Below are 14,940 nucleotides of genomic sequence, written 5' to 3' on the forward strand. Positions count from 1 at the left end.
CCACAACATTTTCATCATCCCAAACAGAAACTCATACCTATTAAGCAGTAACTCCCCATTATCTGCCATCTCCACCCCTGGTCATCGTTCTTCTGTTTTCTGTCCCTATGAATTTGCTTATTCTAAGAATTTCATGTAAGAGAAAACATACAATATTTGTCCTTTTGTGTCTGGGTTATGTAACTCAACATGGTGTCTTCAGGAGTCACCCATGTATCAGCATTTCATTTCTTTTTGTGGTCAAATAATATTCCATTGCTTGTATATGCCATATTATTTATTAATTCATATGTTGATAGACACTTGGCCTGTGTCTGCCTTTTGGATATTGTGAATAATGGTGCTATGAGTGGTCTACAAGTATCTGTTCAAGTCCCTGCTTTCAGTTCTTCTGGATATATACCTAGAAGTGGAATTGCTACGTCATATGGTACTTCTACGATTAACTTTCTGAGGAACTACCAAACTGTTTATCATGGTGGCTGCACCATTTTACACTCCTTCCAACAATGTATGAGGGTCCCATTTCTCTGTGTCCTTGTCAACATTTAGCATTTTCTTTTTCTTTTTTTTAAATAACAGTCATACTAGTGGGTGTGGAGTGGTATCTCATTGTGGTGTTTCTATTGGCTATTAATGTTGAGCACGTTTTCATGTGCTCACTGGCCATTTGTACATCTTCTGTGGAGAAATGTCTATTCAAATCCTTGGCCCATTTTTTAATTGGGTTGGTTTGTCTTTTTGCTTTTGAGTTGTAGGAGTTCTCAATATATTCTGGATATAAAGTCTTTTAAAGTAAATTACAAACTCCTTAGCATGGCATGAAACCCCTTCCTGATCTACCACCTGCCTCTCTCTTTCGCCCTTACTTTGCTTTATAGAGTTTCCAAATTACTTATGGTTCTGTTTAATCACATTTCTCCATTTCTTGGTCTACACTGCTTCCTTTGCTTGCATGCCCTCTGTAGGTTGTACACCTGTCTAATATCCTTTCGTTCTTCAGATCTCAGTACTGGTGTTCTGTTCTCCGGGCTCCTCCTGACTATCTCAGGCAAACTCAGGTATTCATAGGGTCATTGTTGCAATGATCAGATTATACTGTGATTCACTCAGCTTCGATAATGATCTGTTAAATACCAACTAGGTCTGAAGTCTGTAGGGTGTCCTGATCCATGGGTGAGCAGCATTTCACAGCCAAGTAGAATCCTTTCTTTGAATATCTGTCCTCCCGTTGCATATAAGCTTGTTAAGAACAGGTGACAGATCTTTTCTTCTTCATATCTTAGAGTCTCAGAACAGTCTTTGCTGGCCTCTCTATCCAAAGTACTTCACCCTACTTCTGAGCAAATTATTCTGTTTAATTTTTTCCCGGCACTTACTACTATTTGAAAACTTCCTATTTATTTCTCTTACTATTTTACATCCTAGCTTGTGTATTCTCTGCATTCCCCACTAGAAGGTAACTCACTGCACGGGAACAGAAAGTGTTTGTTCTCCCCTCTGTGTCTCTGGTGTCCAGATGGCACCTGACTTATAGTAAAATTGTTGAATGAATGATGTGATATCTTTGCCCCAGTTCTGTCGCTAGACCTTCTTATGGAAAATTCTTTAACCTTGAGTTATTTATTAAAACTCGAGTTAGAATTTTAAATTCATCCAAAAATTAATTAAAATCACCTTTTTTTGGCAGGGATTACTTCATATATTACTTTTAAGTCTTTTTTAGGTTATGTATTTGTGTTTTTTTTTTTTAATCATTGCTGAACCATAAATACAATGCAAATGTTAGAACTATGATCCAACTAAAAGAATCTTAATGGAAGGATCTTGTCAAATGTATTACTAATGGCAGTGGTGATAAAGAAAATCTTAATAACATTAATAATTAAGTAGTGTTTACTGAACACTTAGTAATCCTTGGCATTGAGCTAAGTTTTGTCTATCTCATTTAGCCCTTAGCACGATGCTATGATGGAGGTACTATTATTATTGGCAGAAGAAGAGCGATTTAGAGAGGAGTCTCTTGTGACCTGTTGAATTGCATTTTATCCTCTACCCCACTGCACACCCCCCACCACGCATGAATTTCCAACATCTCTCAAATGGCAGAAAAAAAAAAAAGATGAAAGGACGTCCTTAACAAAATTTCATCACAAAAGACATAATTAATGAGCCTTCAGACATTATACAAGTATTCTTTAACAGACAATTAAGCATTAGTTTATGTAATGTTCTTAATCTTAAAAACCTCTGCTGAAGTTAGATAGTATAATTAATGTCAAAACTTAACAGTAGAAGCATATTCCATTTGATATAAATTATTATCCAACTTTTAAAAGGCCCATACAGTATAAACATATGAAACTGTCTAGAATTGTGATCTGAATTTATGGATGTCACATAAAAGGATTACAAAAATCTGCTGATTATTTCACAAAGAAGGCCCTGCCTGATCTGACCTCTTCCTGTCTTCTCAGCTTCATCTCCCATATCGGCACTCTTCCCAGCACCCTTGTTTTTGTTGTTGTTCCCACAACACTGAAAACTTTGGGTCTCATTAACACACTGCACTGTTGTATACCTCCTCACTGGGAGTAACTTTCCATGCTGTAGCCGGTTAACCTTTAAAAGCATGTGTCAGGGTGCACAGGTGGTTCAGTGGTGCAATGCTCACCTTTCATGTGGGAGACACGGACTCCATTACTGGACCATGCACTGCTCTCCCCCCCCCCCCCCCAAAAAAAAAACATGTCAGATCACCTCACTCCCTTGCAGGAAACTCTCCAATAGTGGTGACTGTTCTACTTAGATAAACCTCTTGTTCCTTCCCCATGGCCACAAGCTCCCATTACCCAATGCCCTGGCTCTCTCACCTCATCTCTCCCCCGTCCTGCTCTCACTCCAACCCAACAGCCCTGACCTTCTCACTGCTTGGATCGTCCTAGTTTGATTCCACCCCAGTATAATTACATTTCACCTAGAACACTCTTTTTTCTCCATATCTTGAGTAAATAGTCCTCTAAACTGAGTTAGTGCCTTCTAAGTTTTATTTCTGTATGTGCCTTATCCCAGGCTATAGTAGAACTTTAGTTTAAAAGCCTCTTTCAACAAATTAAGAGATATGGTACATAACCACCTACTGTTAAGAATATATTCTCACCAGTTTTGTTTAACTGTGGCTACCCAAAGAATTTGAAACAAGATTTGACAGGGGTAAGTAGTAATTCTTCTAAGTGAAAATTGATTTTAAATAACTGAACAAATGGCAGTTTTCAGCATTAGATTTATTTCCTTACTTTCATTTGTTGTATTGTAACATTTCTGAATTTATTAGTATCTAATGTGATTCTTACCTGAAAATTAGAAACCTTGGTTTGTTTTTGCCCAGTGTGCCAATGGAAGATTTAAATCCAAGTTCTGCACACAAAGCCGGTTTTTCTGTGAATGATGATCACAACATTGCTTCTTCTCTGTCAAAGTCTTCTCAAAGCACATCTGTCAGGGACAAAGTGAGAAAACTGATGTCTAACTTAAGGTAAGGCTATTTAGTAATATACTTCCACATACTTTGCTGAACTTTCTATGCAATGGCAACTACTAATTGAGTGGTAATGTTATTGAGAAAATTCAGAAGAATACTTTTTTAAACTTTTTTTTAATTGTGAAAAATAACATATATATGAAAAAACAATACATTTCCAAGTACATTTTAACAACAGATTTTAAAGTTTGGTATGGGTTACAGGTCCACAATTTTTCATTTTTGCTTCTTAATGCTCCAAGACACTAGAGACCAAAAGAAATATCAATGTATTGATTCAGCAGTTGTATTCATTTGTTAAATCCTATCTTCTCTATTATACTCTTCCTCCTCTTTTTTTGTGAAAAACAGCATGTATACCAAAAAGCAATACATTTCAAAGTACATTGCAACAATTAGTTGTAGAGCAAATCTCAGAGTTTGGTATGGGTTACAATTCCAAAATTTTAGGTTTTTATTTCTACCTGCTCTAAGGTACTGGAGACTAAAAGAAATATCAGTTTAATGATATAGCACTCATTTGTTAAACTCAGCCTTCTCTGTATAACTCCACCATCACCTTTGAACTTTCTCTCACTCTTTAGGGGCATTTGGGCTATAACCATTCTAACTTTTTTCATATTGGTAGGGGCTGTCGATAATATGGGATAGAAGATGGAACTAGTTGATGTTATGGAAAAGCTGGCCCATCTGAATTTCAGGATTTATCTGGCCCAGGGACCTGCCTGGAGGTTGTAGGTTTCTGGAAAGTTACCCTAGTGCATGGACTTTGTAGAATCTTATATAATACTGTAGATATTCTTTTTCTTTTCTTTTTTTTTTTTGTCATTAGTCTTTTAATTCTTTTTTTTATTAATCAAAAAATAGAAAAGAAATTAACACAACATTTAGAAATCATTCCATTCTACACATGCACTCAGTAATTCTTAGTATCATCACATAGATGCATGATCATCATTTCTCAGTACATCTGCATCGATTTAGGAAAAGAACTAGCAAAACAGCAGAAAAAGATATAGAATGTTAATATAGAGAAGAAAATTAAAATAATAATACTAATAAAAATATATATATATAAAAAAAGGAAAAAGAAAAAAAACAAAAACAAAAGATACAAACAAACAAACAAAAAACTATATTTCAGGTGCAGCTTCATTCAGTGTTCCAACATAGTTACATTACACTTAGGTATTATTGTGCTGTCCATTTTTGAGTTTTTGTATCTAGTCCTGTTGCACAGTCTGTATCCCTTCAGCTCCAATTACCCATTATCTTACCCTGTTTCTAACTCCTGCTGGTCTCTGTTACCAATGATATATTCCAAGCTGATTCTCGAATGTCAGTTCACATCAGTGGGACCATACAGTATTTGTCCTTTAGTTTTTGGCTAGACTCACTCAGCATAATGTTCTCTAGGTCCATCCATGTTATTACATGCTTCATAAGTTTAGTCTGTCTTAAAGCTGCATAATATTCCATCATAGGTATACGCCACAGTTTGTTTAGCCACTCCTCTGTTGATGGACATTTTGGCTGTTTCCATCTCTTTGCAATTGTAGATAATGCTGCTATAAACACTGGTGTGCAAATGTCTGTCTGTGTCTTTGCCCTTCAGTCCTTTGAGTAGATACCTAGCAGTGGTATTGCTGGGTCGTAATCCATTCTGCCATTCTATGTCTTTTGATTGGGAAATTCAGTCCATTAACTTTTAGTATTATTACTGTTTGGATATTATTTTCCTCTACCATTTTGGCTTTTGTATTATATATATATCATAACTGATTTTCCTTCTTTCTACACTTTACTCCATACCTCTCTCTTCTGTCTTTTCGTATCTGACTCTAGTGCTCCCTTTAGTATTTCTTGCAGAGCTGGTCTCTTGGTCACAAATTCTCTCAGTGACTTTTTGTCTATAAATGTTTTAATTTCTCCTTCATTTTTGAAGGACAATTTTGCTGGATATAGAAGTCTTGGTTGGCAGTTTTTCTCTTTTAATAATTTAAATATATCATCCCACTGTCTTCTAGCTTCCATGGTTTCTGCTGAGAAATCTACACATAGTCTTATTGGGTTTCCCTTGTATGTGACAGATTGTTTTTCTCTTGCTGCTTTCAAGATCCTCTCTTTCTCTTTGACCTCTGACATTCTAACTAGTAAGTGTCTTGGAGAATGCCTATTTGGGTCTATTCTCTTTGGGGTGCGCTGCACTTCTTGGATCTGTAAATTTAGGTCTTTCATAAGAGTTGGGAAATTTTCAGTGATAATTTCTTCCATTAGTTTTTCTCCTCCTTTTCCCTTCTGGGACACCCACAACACGTATATTTGTGCGCTTCATATTGTCATTCAGTTCCCTGATCCCCTGCTCAAGTTTTTCCATTCTTTTCCCTATAGTTTCTGTTTCTTTTTGGGATTCAGATGTTCCATCCTCCAGTTCACTAATTGTAGCTTCTGTCTCTTTAGATCTACCATTGTAGGTATCCATTGTTTTTTCCATTTTTTCTTCTTTGTCCTTCACTCCCATAAGTTCTGTGATTTGTTTTTTCAGATTTTCTATTTCTTCTTTTTGTTCAGCCCATGTCTTCTTCATGTCCTCCCTCAATTTATTGATTTGGTTTTTGAAGAGTTCTTCCATTTCTGTTTGTATATTCAGCATTAGTTGTCTCAGCTCCTGTATCTCATTTGAACTATTGGTTTGTTCCTTTGACTGGGCCATATCTTCAATTTTCCGAGCGTCATCCATTATTTTCTGCTGGTGTCTGGGCATTTGATCAGGTTTCCCTGGGTGTGGGACCCGGCTGGTTGAAAGGTTTTTCTGTGAAATCTCTGGGCTCTGTTTTTCTTTTCCTGCCCAGTAGGTGTCACTCGTGGCGCTCGTCTGTCTGCGGAGCCCACCAGTAAAAGATGCTGTGGCTCCTTTAACTTGACAATCCGAATCTTGCAGTCAGCCCGGGAAACCGGGTGTGGAGGGGGGGTCGCCGGCCGCCACGGCTTGGGGGAGTGCCAGTCCAAATTGCCCAGCTGGCCCGAGACGCCAAGCGTGGCGGGAGGGCCCCACTATCCAACGTTCCCAGTCAGACCAGGAAGCCACGTGCGTGGAGGGGACCCCAGTCGCCAGCCGCCCTGGCCGGGAAAACGCGCGCCCCTCGGGTATCTCACCGCAGCGGATTCTCCCTGCCCGTTCAGCCGTTCCAGAATGGGGTACGCTGTCTTTTTGGTCTCTGTCATGGCTCCGGGAGCTGTTTCATATTGTTTCTGTTTCTTTAGTTGCTTTTCTGGAGGAGGAACTAATACCCACGTGTCTTACTAAGCCGCCATCTTCTCCGGAAGTCCGTAGATATTCTTTAGGATTGGCAGGAATGGTTTTGGTTCGAGTTGGGCAAGTTATGATAGTATCACTGTCTAATTGAAACTTTGTAAGAGTGACCTCCAGAGTAGGCTCTTAACTCTATTTGAACTCTCTCAGCCACTGATATCTTATTTGTAACATTTCTTTTCCCTCTTTTGGTCAGGATGGCATTGTTGATCCCTTAGTGCCTGAGCCAGACTCATCTCTGGGGGTCATCTTCCATGCCTCCAGGGAGACTTTCATTCCTGGATGTTATGGCCCACATAGTGGGGAGGGCAATGGTTTCACTTGCAGAGTTGGGCTTAGAGAGAGAGAGGCAACATCTGAGCAACAAAAGAGGTCCTTTGGAATAGCTCTTAGGCATACCTATAGGAAGACTAAGTTCTGCTACATAATTAGCTTCACAAAAGCAAGCCTCAAGATCAAGAGCTTGGCCTGTTGATTGGTTGTCCCTAATGTTTGACACAGTATCTGAGGGTTTCCCCAGTGGTAAAGTTTAATAGTTTGATTAACTATTAATTGTTAATTGTTAATTAATAGTTAATTGTTTCTTCCATCTGTCAAGGGACTTTGCCAGTACTTTTTGATCATCTGCTTAATATACTCTGGGATATATCTAGGCATTACATCAAACTGTACAGTATTAAGGCTCTCATGCTTATTCTGGGCTCCCTGTGTTTGGATAGTTTAAATGATCTGTCCAGACCAGTTGAGTTAGATTAAGTGCTACTGAAAATTTAGGTTCTGGACAAAATAAACTTTTCTTCCTTTGGTCTCAAAGATTAGGTGAAGTTCTAAAATATAAGCAAAGTCTTCCTTAGCTCTGTATTCTGAATTACCTTAATCCTGAAGTGATTGGCTTTGTTCTTATCTCTAAATACTAGGTTATATATATATATAAAACAGCCCCTCAGAATCCAGAAATAGCAATGGCTACTTTGAACTAAATGTGGCAGCTATAAGAGCTTACAATCTAAGCACCAGTTTTCTTTTAAGTGCTTTCTAAATGAGATCATACCATATTTGCTCTTTTGTTTCTGGTTTATTTTGCCTCACCAGATGTCCTACATGTTTATTCACATTGTTGCATGCCTCAGAACTTCATTCCTTTTTGTAACAGCACAATGTTCAATCATATGTATAAACCATCATTCATCAATCTACTTCTTAGTCAGTGCATCTTTCAACCACCTCCATCTGCTAGGACTCATGTATAATGTCTATTTATACTCATGTATAAAGTCAACAGTCAAAGAGAAAAATAACTTTTTTGACATGTCTCCTAAGTAAACTGATTTAGATATTACCATGGGTTAAATGCTCCTTGAATTAACACAAACAGACTGTTGTTGTACAACCCAGCTATATGGTGGATGTTAGTCCCCTCCTGAATGTATTAGAGAATTCTTATTGACTTGGGCTTATTTTTATTTTTATTTTTATTTTAGCCTATAAAAGACTCTTAGGGTATTGATATGGACTTTTGTCCATACAAAAAGTCTCTTTTTGTAGTTTTAGATACTGAACTTATTTATGAAAACTAGCTTTTACCATTTAATTCAGTGTAGAATGTTAACATTGTAGATGTGATTATCTGAAAAATATAAATGTCTGGGACTGAAGTTAGGGGGAGGTAAGATCACCTTCAGTTTTAGTGATTAGAAGGACTCACAGAATTCAGCAAAACTGTTATACTCACCGTCATAGTTTGTTACAGCCAAAGGGTACGGATTAAAATCAACAGTGGAAAAAGGTGCATAGGTCAGAGTTTAGGAGAGACCACCTGTGAGCTTCCAGTTGTCTTCTCATGCAGCTAATGCTTAACTGTCCCAGTAATATGTGACCACACACACAGAGCATATTGCCAAACATGGCGACTCACCTGAGCCATGATGCCCAGGTCTGTTAGAGATTGGCCATATAGAGATGGCTGATCACCTAGTGCATGACCTTTAGCCTCCAGCTCCTCTAGAAATCTGATGCCCCATGGCCTAAAGCCCCAACCACAGATCACATTGTTAGCATAGACTGCCTGATGTGGCCTCCAACTAGACAAGATATTCTTTTCAGGCCTAATATTGCAAGGTCGCCTAATATTAGAGGTCGCCTCCCAGGAGCAGAGCAAGGGTGAAACCTCTCTCTGAAATGTGCAGAATGTGGACAACCTCAGCTAGCTGAGTTAACCCTTTACTGCATAGTGCCCCAGTATTTAAAGGATGGATACAGAGGGCGGACAAAGCCCAGGATTCAAGGACTTTCCAAATAGGGACTCACAATGGGAGATAGGGACAGGCTTTGGAATCAAACCAAAAAAATAGGTTTATAGAAGAGCACTCTGAAATAGCTGCTATCAGGGGGTGGGAGTAGTAGTGCCATTAAGTTAGTGTAGCCAGTTGTCTTTGTTGGGGCTCATAGACCACGAGGGATCTATATAGGATGAGAGTTCTATTGGGCCACAAAAAACACACAGTATGTCTGAGCTGGAAGAGTATTGTCCTTTAGAATGGTTTTCTTGAATTTTTGAGCAGTGACTGACAAAATATTCCTGTAGAAGAGAGTTGGCAAAGAGGAAGCTGGTGGAGATAAGAGAAAAGAGAAAAACAGGTTGATGATACAGGTGAGGGGGCTGAAGCCTCTACTCAGGCACCAGGCTGTTGTTCTGTTTATGAAAGGAGACTGCCACCCACTGAAAGATGAACTCAATTCTGCAACAGCCCTGAGCTTTATGGAAGCCTCTGTGCAGCATCCGCCACTATGGGGGCTGTGCCTCCTGGCATGAAGGCCCCATCTGCTGTCATTTAGGAGCTCATTCCTAATATAATCCTGCCCCAAGAAAAAGACAAAACACTCTTATTTGTATGTTAGTGGGTCCACCTTGGACTTTGCATCCAGACCCCTTTCCACTAATGAAACCGGTGACCCACAGACAAGTCACAGATGGAGAAATGAAGCCAGAGTGCCATGCTCCTGAACACCAAGTTCTGACCACCAAATAGGTCCTAGTGGCAGCATCAACAGGCTTACTCTAGCCTGGGAATGGGACCGAGCATGTCAGGCCTTATTGTTGAACAGCTATCATGAGGTTGAAAAAGGCTACTTGCTCAAGTGCCCCGAGTGGATATTGATCACATACTCTCATGGCCCATGTTATGGTCCCTGAAGAATGGGATTTTCCATGTAGTTTCTTACTCTCTGTCAGTAATGTTTCAGGTACTCAGCTTTGAAGCTGGAACCCTGGTGTATGCTTCTTTGACTCAGACTAGTCACTTGGCCACTAAGGCATGGTAGTATGCAATAAGTTATATATGGATGTGCCTATATGTATCTGAATAAATGTGTGAATATTATTAAAAATGCATGGGTAGCCATACGACCCAGCAATACCATTGCTAGGTATCTACTCTAAGGACTTAAGGGCAAAGGCACAAACGGACATTTGCACACCAATGTTTATAGCAGCATTATTTACAATTGCAAAGAGATGGAAACAGCCAAAATGTCCATCAATAGACGAGTGGCTAAACAAACTGTGGTATATACATACAATGGAATATTATGCAGCTTTAAGACAGAATAAACTTATGAAGCATGTAATAACATGGATGGACCTAGAGAACATTATGCTGAGTGAGACTAGCCAAAAACTAAAGGACAAATACTGTATGGTCCCACTGATGTGAACCGACATTAGAGAATAAACTTGGAATATGTCATTGGTAACAGAGACCATCAGGAGTTAGAAACAGGGTAAGATAATGGGTAATTGGAGCTGAAGGGATACAGACTGTGCAACAGGACTAGATACAAAAACTCAAAAATGGACAGCACAATAATACCTAATTGTAATGTAATTATGTTAAAACACTGAATGAAGCTGTATCTGAGCTATAGGTTTTTTTTGTTTGTTTGTTTTGCTTTTTTATATATATATTTTTTGTATTTTTTATTTTTATTTTCCTCTATATTATCATTTTATTTCTTTTTCTGTTGTCTTGCTATTTCTTTTTCTAAATCGATGCAAATGTACTAATAAATGATCATACATCTATGTGATGATATTAAGAATTACTGATTGCATATGTAGAATGGAATGATTTCTAAATGTTGTGTTAGTTAATTTTTTTTTAATTAATAAAAAAAATGCATGGGTATGTATACAATAGGCCACATGTTTCCAATGATTGGGATATTGCTACAAGTAAACCAGTCTTTGATAATAATAGCCGTCATTTTTGATCCTTTATTATGTTTTAAGCATTCACTCAAGCGTTTTGTTTTCATTAGTTTCTTACTTCCACAAAATTGATGAGGTTGGGAATATTTTTATCTTTTTTTTATGGATTAAGAAACAGAAGTTTAGGGAAATCAAGTCATACTAACGTACTGAAAGTCACATAGACAATTGCACAGGTGCTAAGGGCAGGGCTGAGATTTAAGCCCAGGCTCCCTGGTTGGAATCCCATGCCTTCACCACCAGAATCTAAATATCTCCACACTGTCCACACTGGCAAGACCTGGAGAAATCTATCGAAGTATTATAGCAGAATACAGATGCACAGCTACTTAGCTTTTTTTTTCCAGTTAAATGAGCGTTCCTGTTCAAATTCCCCCATTTTCCTTGGCTAGTTTTGGTCTGCATCTAAGTGTAACATTTCTGTTAATTTTAATGTGTTACATTTAACAGTGAACTAAGACTTTAAACTATTTTAGTCATTGAGAGAAAATTAAAATTTCTTAAAAATCATTTTTGTAATAAACACGTGGACTCTGTAGTGTTTGAAATCATCCTATTATTATTAGCTCACCCCTCTGAAAGCTGAATGTGCTAGTATATCAACTCTTTTCTGTGTCTGCTTGAATTTTCTGTAGTGATTGTTTTATAAAAAACAATGGTAAAAGAAACATAGAGAACACAGCCTTTAACTGGAATAAAATGAGCTCCTCATTTCCCCCATTTTTGCTATTGCCTTAGCAACAGGTAATATGTCTTCAAGTTCACCATTTTCAAAACAGATTTCTTATATTCTTTATTATGTGTTTCTTCCTATACTGTACTATATGATATCTGTTCCATATTTTATTCCCCTGCCAACTAGACCTTGAATTCCTGAAGGCATAAGGGTTGTGGCTGACTATGTTCAATGTGGAGGGTGTGTCGTTCCTTACGTGTAGAATTATTCCTCATATTTACCTTGGTCATTTTATGGCAAAGAGATGAAAGATCTTTTAAATATTTAGATTATTCCCTCCACTTTGTGCACTTTGGACATTGTAGAGTCCTTATCCCTTCCTACATTGCCAGGGTAGTGTCAAGCTCTGTTTAATTCATGCTACTTGAGTGAATTAATTTAAAAATTTAATATTTGTTGTCCATTTTCATTACCTGATTATGCTCAGTTTAGCATCTTCCTCTCTTAATATGTTTTTATGTGCATTAGTTTATTTAACCCCCAAATATTGTAACCTTTTTGAAAATTGATTGGGTTTCCCACATCCTGTCTAAAATATATTAGATATTGAAAGAATGCTTTTAATTAAATTGAAAGGGATTAATGTAAAAAGTACTGACTAATACTGCTGGATATTGTCGTATTTTCAAATATTGTATTAAGTAAAAGGTAAGTAAGATAAACTCAGATCCAGACTATTAAACTTTTTCAGGTGGCCCTAAATATATGAGTATTCTAAAATTTTAAATCACTTTCAATAATGGAAATAATAATAAAATAGTAATAAATATTTATTAAAGGCTTTGCCTAAATCCACTTAAATCTTATAAAAATCCTGTAAGTAGATACTATTATTATGCCCATTTACAGGTGAGAAAACTGATGCACATAGAGGTTAAGTAATTTCAACATTACATTGTTCTAAGTAGTAGCTCTAGGATTTGAATCCTGAAAGTCTGGCCTCACAGTCTATGCTCTTTACCACTTTTTTTAAAATATATGTAAACTTCATAGTAAAACAGACTTCATTTATCTCAACACTATAAGTCAATAAGTACTTTCTGTTATCTTAAATAAAGAAATACTAAAAATAATCTTTAGAAGGAAAGTCCCTTTTTCTTTGTGGTGACATATAAATAACATAAAATCTCCCATTTAAAATCATTTCACATGTGCAATTCAGTGATATTAATTACATCCAAAATAGTGTGCTCCCATCACAACTATACATTACCAAAACTTTTTCATTGCTGGCACATATCCAGCCCTTTATGAAGGATATTCGAGTCTGACCCAGGGACCTCAATGCTGCAGGAAAACATTCACTTCCCCAATGTGTAATGCAGTTCGTCCAGAATACTTTCTTTACATGCCCTTAAACCCCTTATCCCCCTGACCATGTGCACAGCAGGCATACTTCTACTCTTTCTTTGGGACATCCCAAATATGAGTTAAGGCCCCTCTTCTTGGTACCCATGGTGCTTCACTCTCATTCTCTTCCTGGAATGTATCACAGTGCAATATAAATAGCCTCCTTCCTTGTCCATATTCCCCACTAAGCTGAATTCAGTGTGTAAGAAGGTATTAAGTTCCTAGCATGAAGGAACAATGCCAAGCTGTAAGGTGCCATAGGGCAAAGGCTCTGTTTTAATGGGTGTTCAAGGAATACCTGTGGAATTAATAAGATTGGGTTGAGAAAACACAAAACGACAAAAAGCTATTGTGATCTCAGTAACATTGTTACAAGAATCTGCATTTGATTTAAAAATAATATTTATCTTTCTCTCTGTATCTAATTATCTAATCTATCTAACCTATCTGTCTCTATTATCTTTCTAACTTTTTTGAAATAAAAATGTTTGGGGGACATTATTTAGACGACAGACGATGTTTGATGTAAATTTAAAAATAAAAATTCCACAGATTGAGAACAATCCAGAACTAAACTAGGATTTTTTCTCTCTGCAATCTGCCACTTCACCCTCCCTCACTCCCCACCAAAATGCCATCCCCTCCCAATAGTTGTTTTCCTAGGAGTAGATTCTGAGGGGATCACTGATTTGGTCAGACTCTAAACACCAAATAATGTCTGGCCACCATAAAAAGGACGTCGGTGGGAAGAGGTTCCAGCCATGTGGTGGGAGACCGAGAGGGTGGGAAAAACCAGGGGTTTGGTAGAAGACCTGTCACCCTTTCTGCCCCACCAAGCCTCCTGTAAGGTTGACCACAGATCTTCATTCCCACGGACTCGAGTTGTAGCTTTTCTTTCTATCCCTTCTGATTTTTGCTCTCCTCATATACCTGGAAACCCCTTTTACCCCAACCCTCCAGCCCTCTCATCTTCTTATTAGACAGGGAAGTAATTCCAAGGTGTGTATTGGGGAGAAGAGATTTTAAATATTTGATATTTGTGCAATGTTGATAATTTTCTAAGTTTTTTTAATCGAATCTCCTAGAAATTTTAATAAAATATTAATACAAATAAACTACTGGAATTAACTGGCAATACTAGGAATGTAACTGTATAAGAAACAGCTGTGTTTTCTTTGGTGTACCACATTATTTTACATTGGAAAAGATTTTCTGTATCCCTTAGAGAATATATATGAGGCTCCTAGGAAAAAAACCTAAAAACACTCTATATACCTTTTAAGATGTAGTGGTGGATTTTCTATTCTTACAGGAATGAAATATGTGTCATCTAGGTGATTAATCCTAGAGGAAGCTGTCACCGTAGAGGGGTGAGGCACTTGTGCCTTCTGGCAAAATAAAGCACATTTAAGAGCAGTGGCCACTACTGTTGAAAGAGCAGGGTGCACGTATGATTTCTAAAAGTTTTCCTAGAAGCCTGAATAACAGGAGTTACTCTAGAGAATTAAGCTCTTTGGTTTTCTTAGGGGAAAAAAACAGTAATCTGATAGCTAACCTGTTTTACCTGAGAAATTTTGCAAGAGCTGAGTTCTCTGTAGAGGGCTTTCCTGGACTGCTGGTCTGCATTGCTGGACCTTGTAAGTCCATGCTAGTGCTCTCTTTTTTTTTAAATTAAACCTTTAATTTTGAAGCCATATAGATTCACTTCCAATTTTAAAGAGAAATTCCTGTAT

At 37.7% G+C, this 14,940-nt stretch overlaps 1 protein-coding gene across 1 annotated transcript in view; it reads left to right on the forward strand.

The window, feature by feature from the left end:
* Positions 1 to 14,940, forward strand: part of MORC1 (MORC family CW-type zinc finger 1) — a 200,774-nt gene that overhangs the window by 171,600 nt on the left and 14,234 nt on the right. Inside the window, exon 22 of the mRNA XM_077118444.1 lies at positions 3,389 to 3,535. Within this exon, the coding sequence (XP_076974559.1) occupies positions 3,389 to 3,535 (147 nt within the window). The remainder of the gene's footprint in view (positions 1 to 3,388; positions 3,536 to 14,940) is intronic.

Source organism: Tamandua tetradactyla, chromosome 10 (assembly GCF_023851605.1).
Source record: "Tamandua tetradactyla isolate mTamTet1 chromosome 10, mTamTet1.pri, whole genome shotgun sequence".
NCBI lineage: Eukaryota > Metazoa > Chordata > Mammalia > Pilosa > Myrmecophagidae > Tamandua > Tamandua tetradactyla.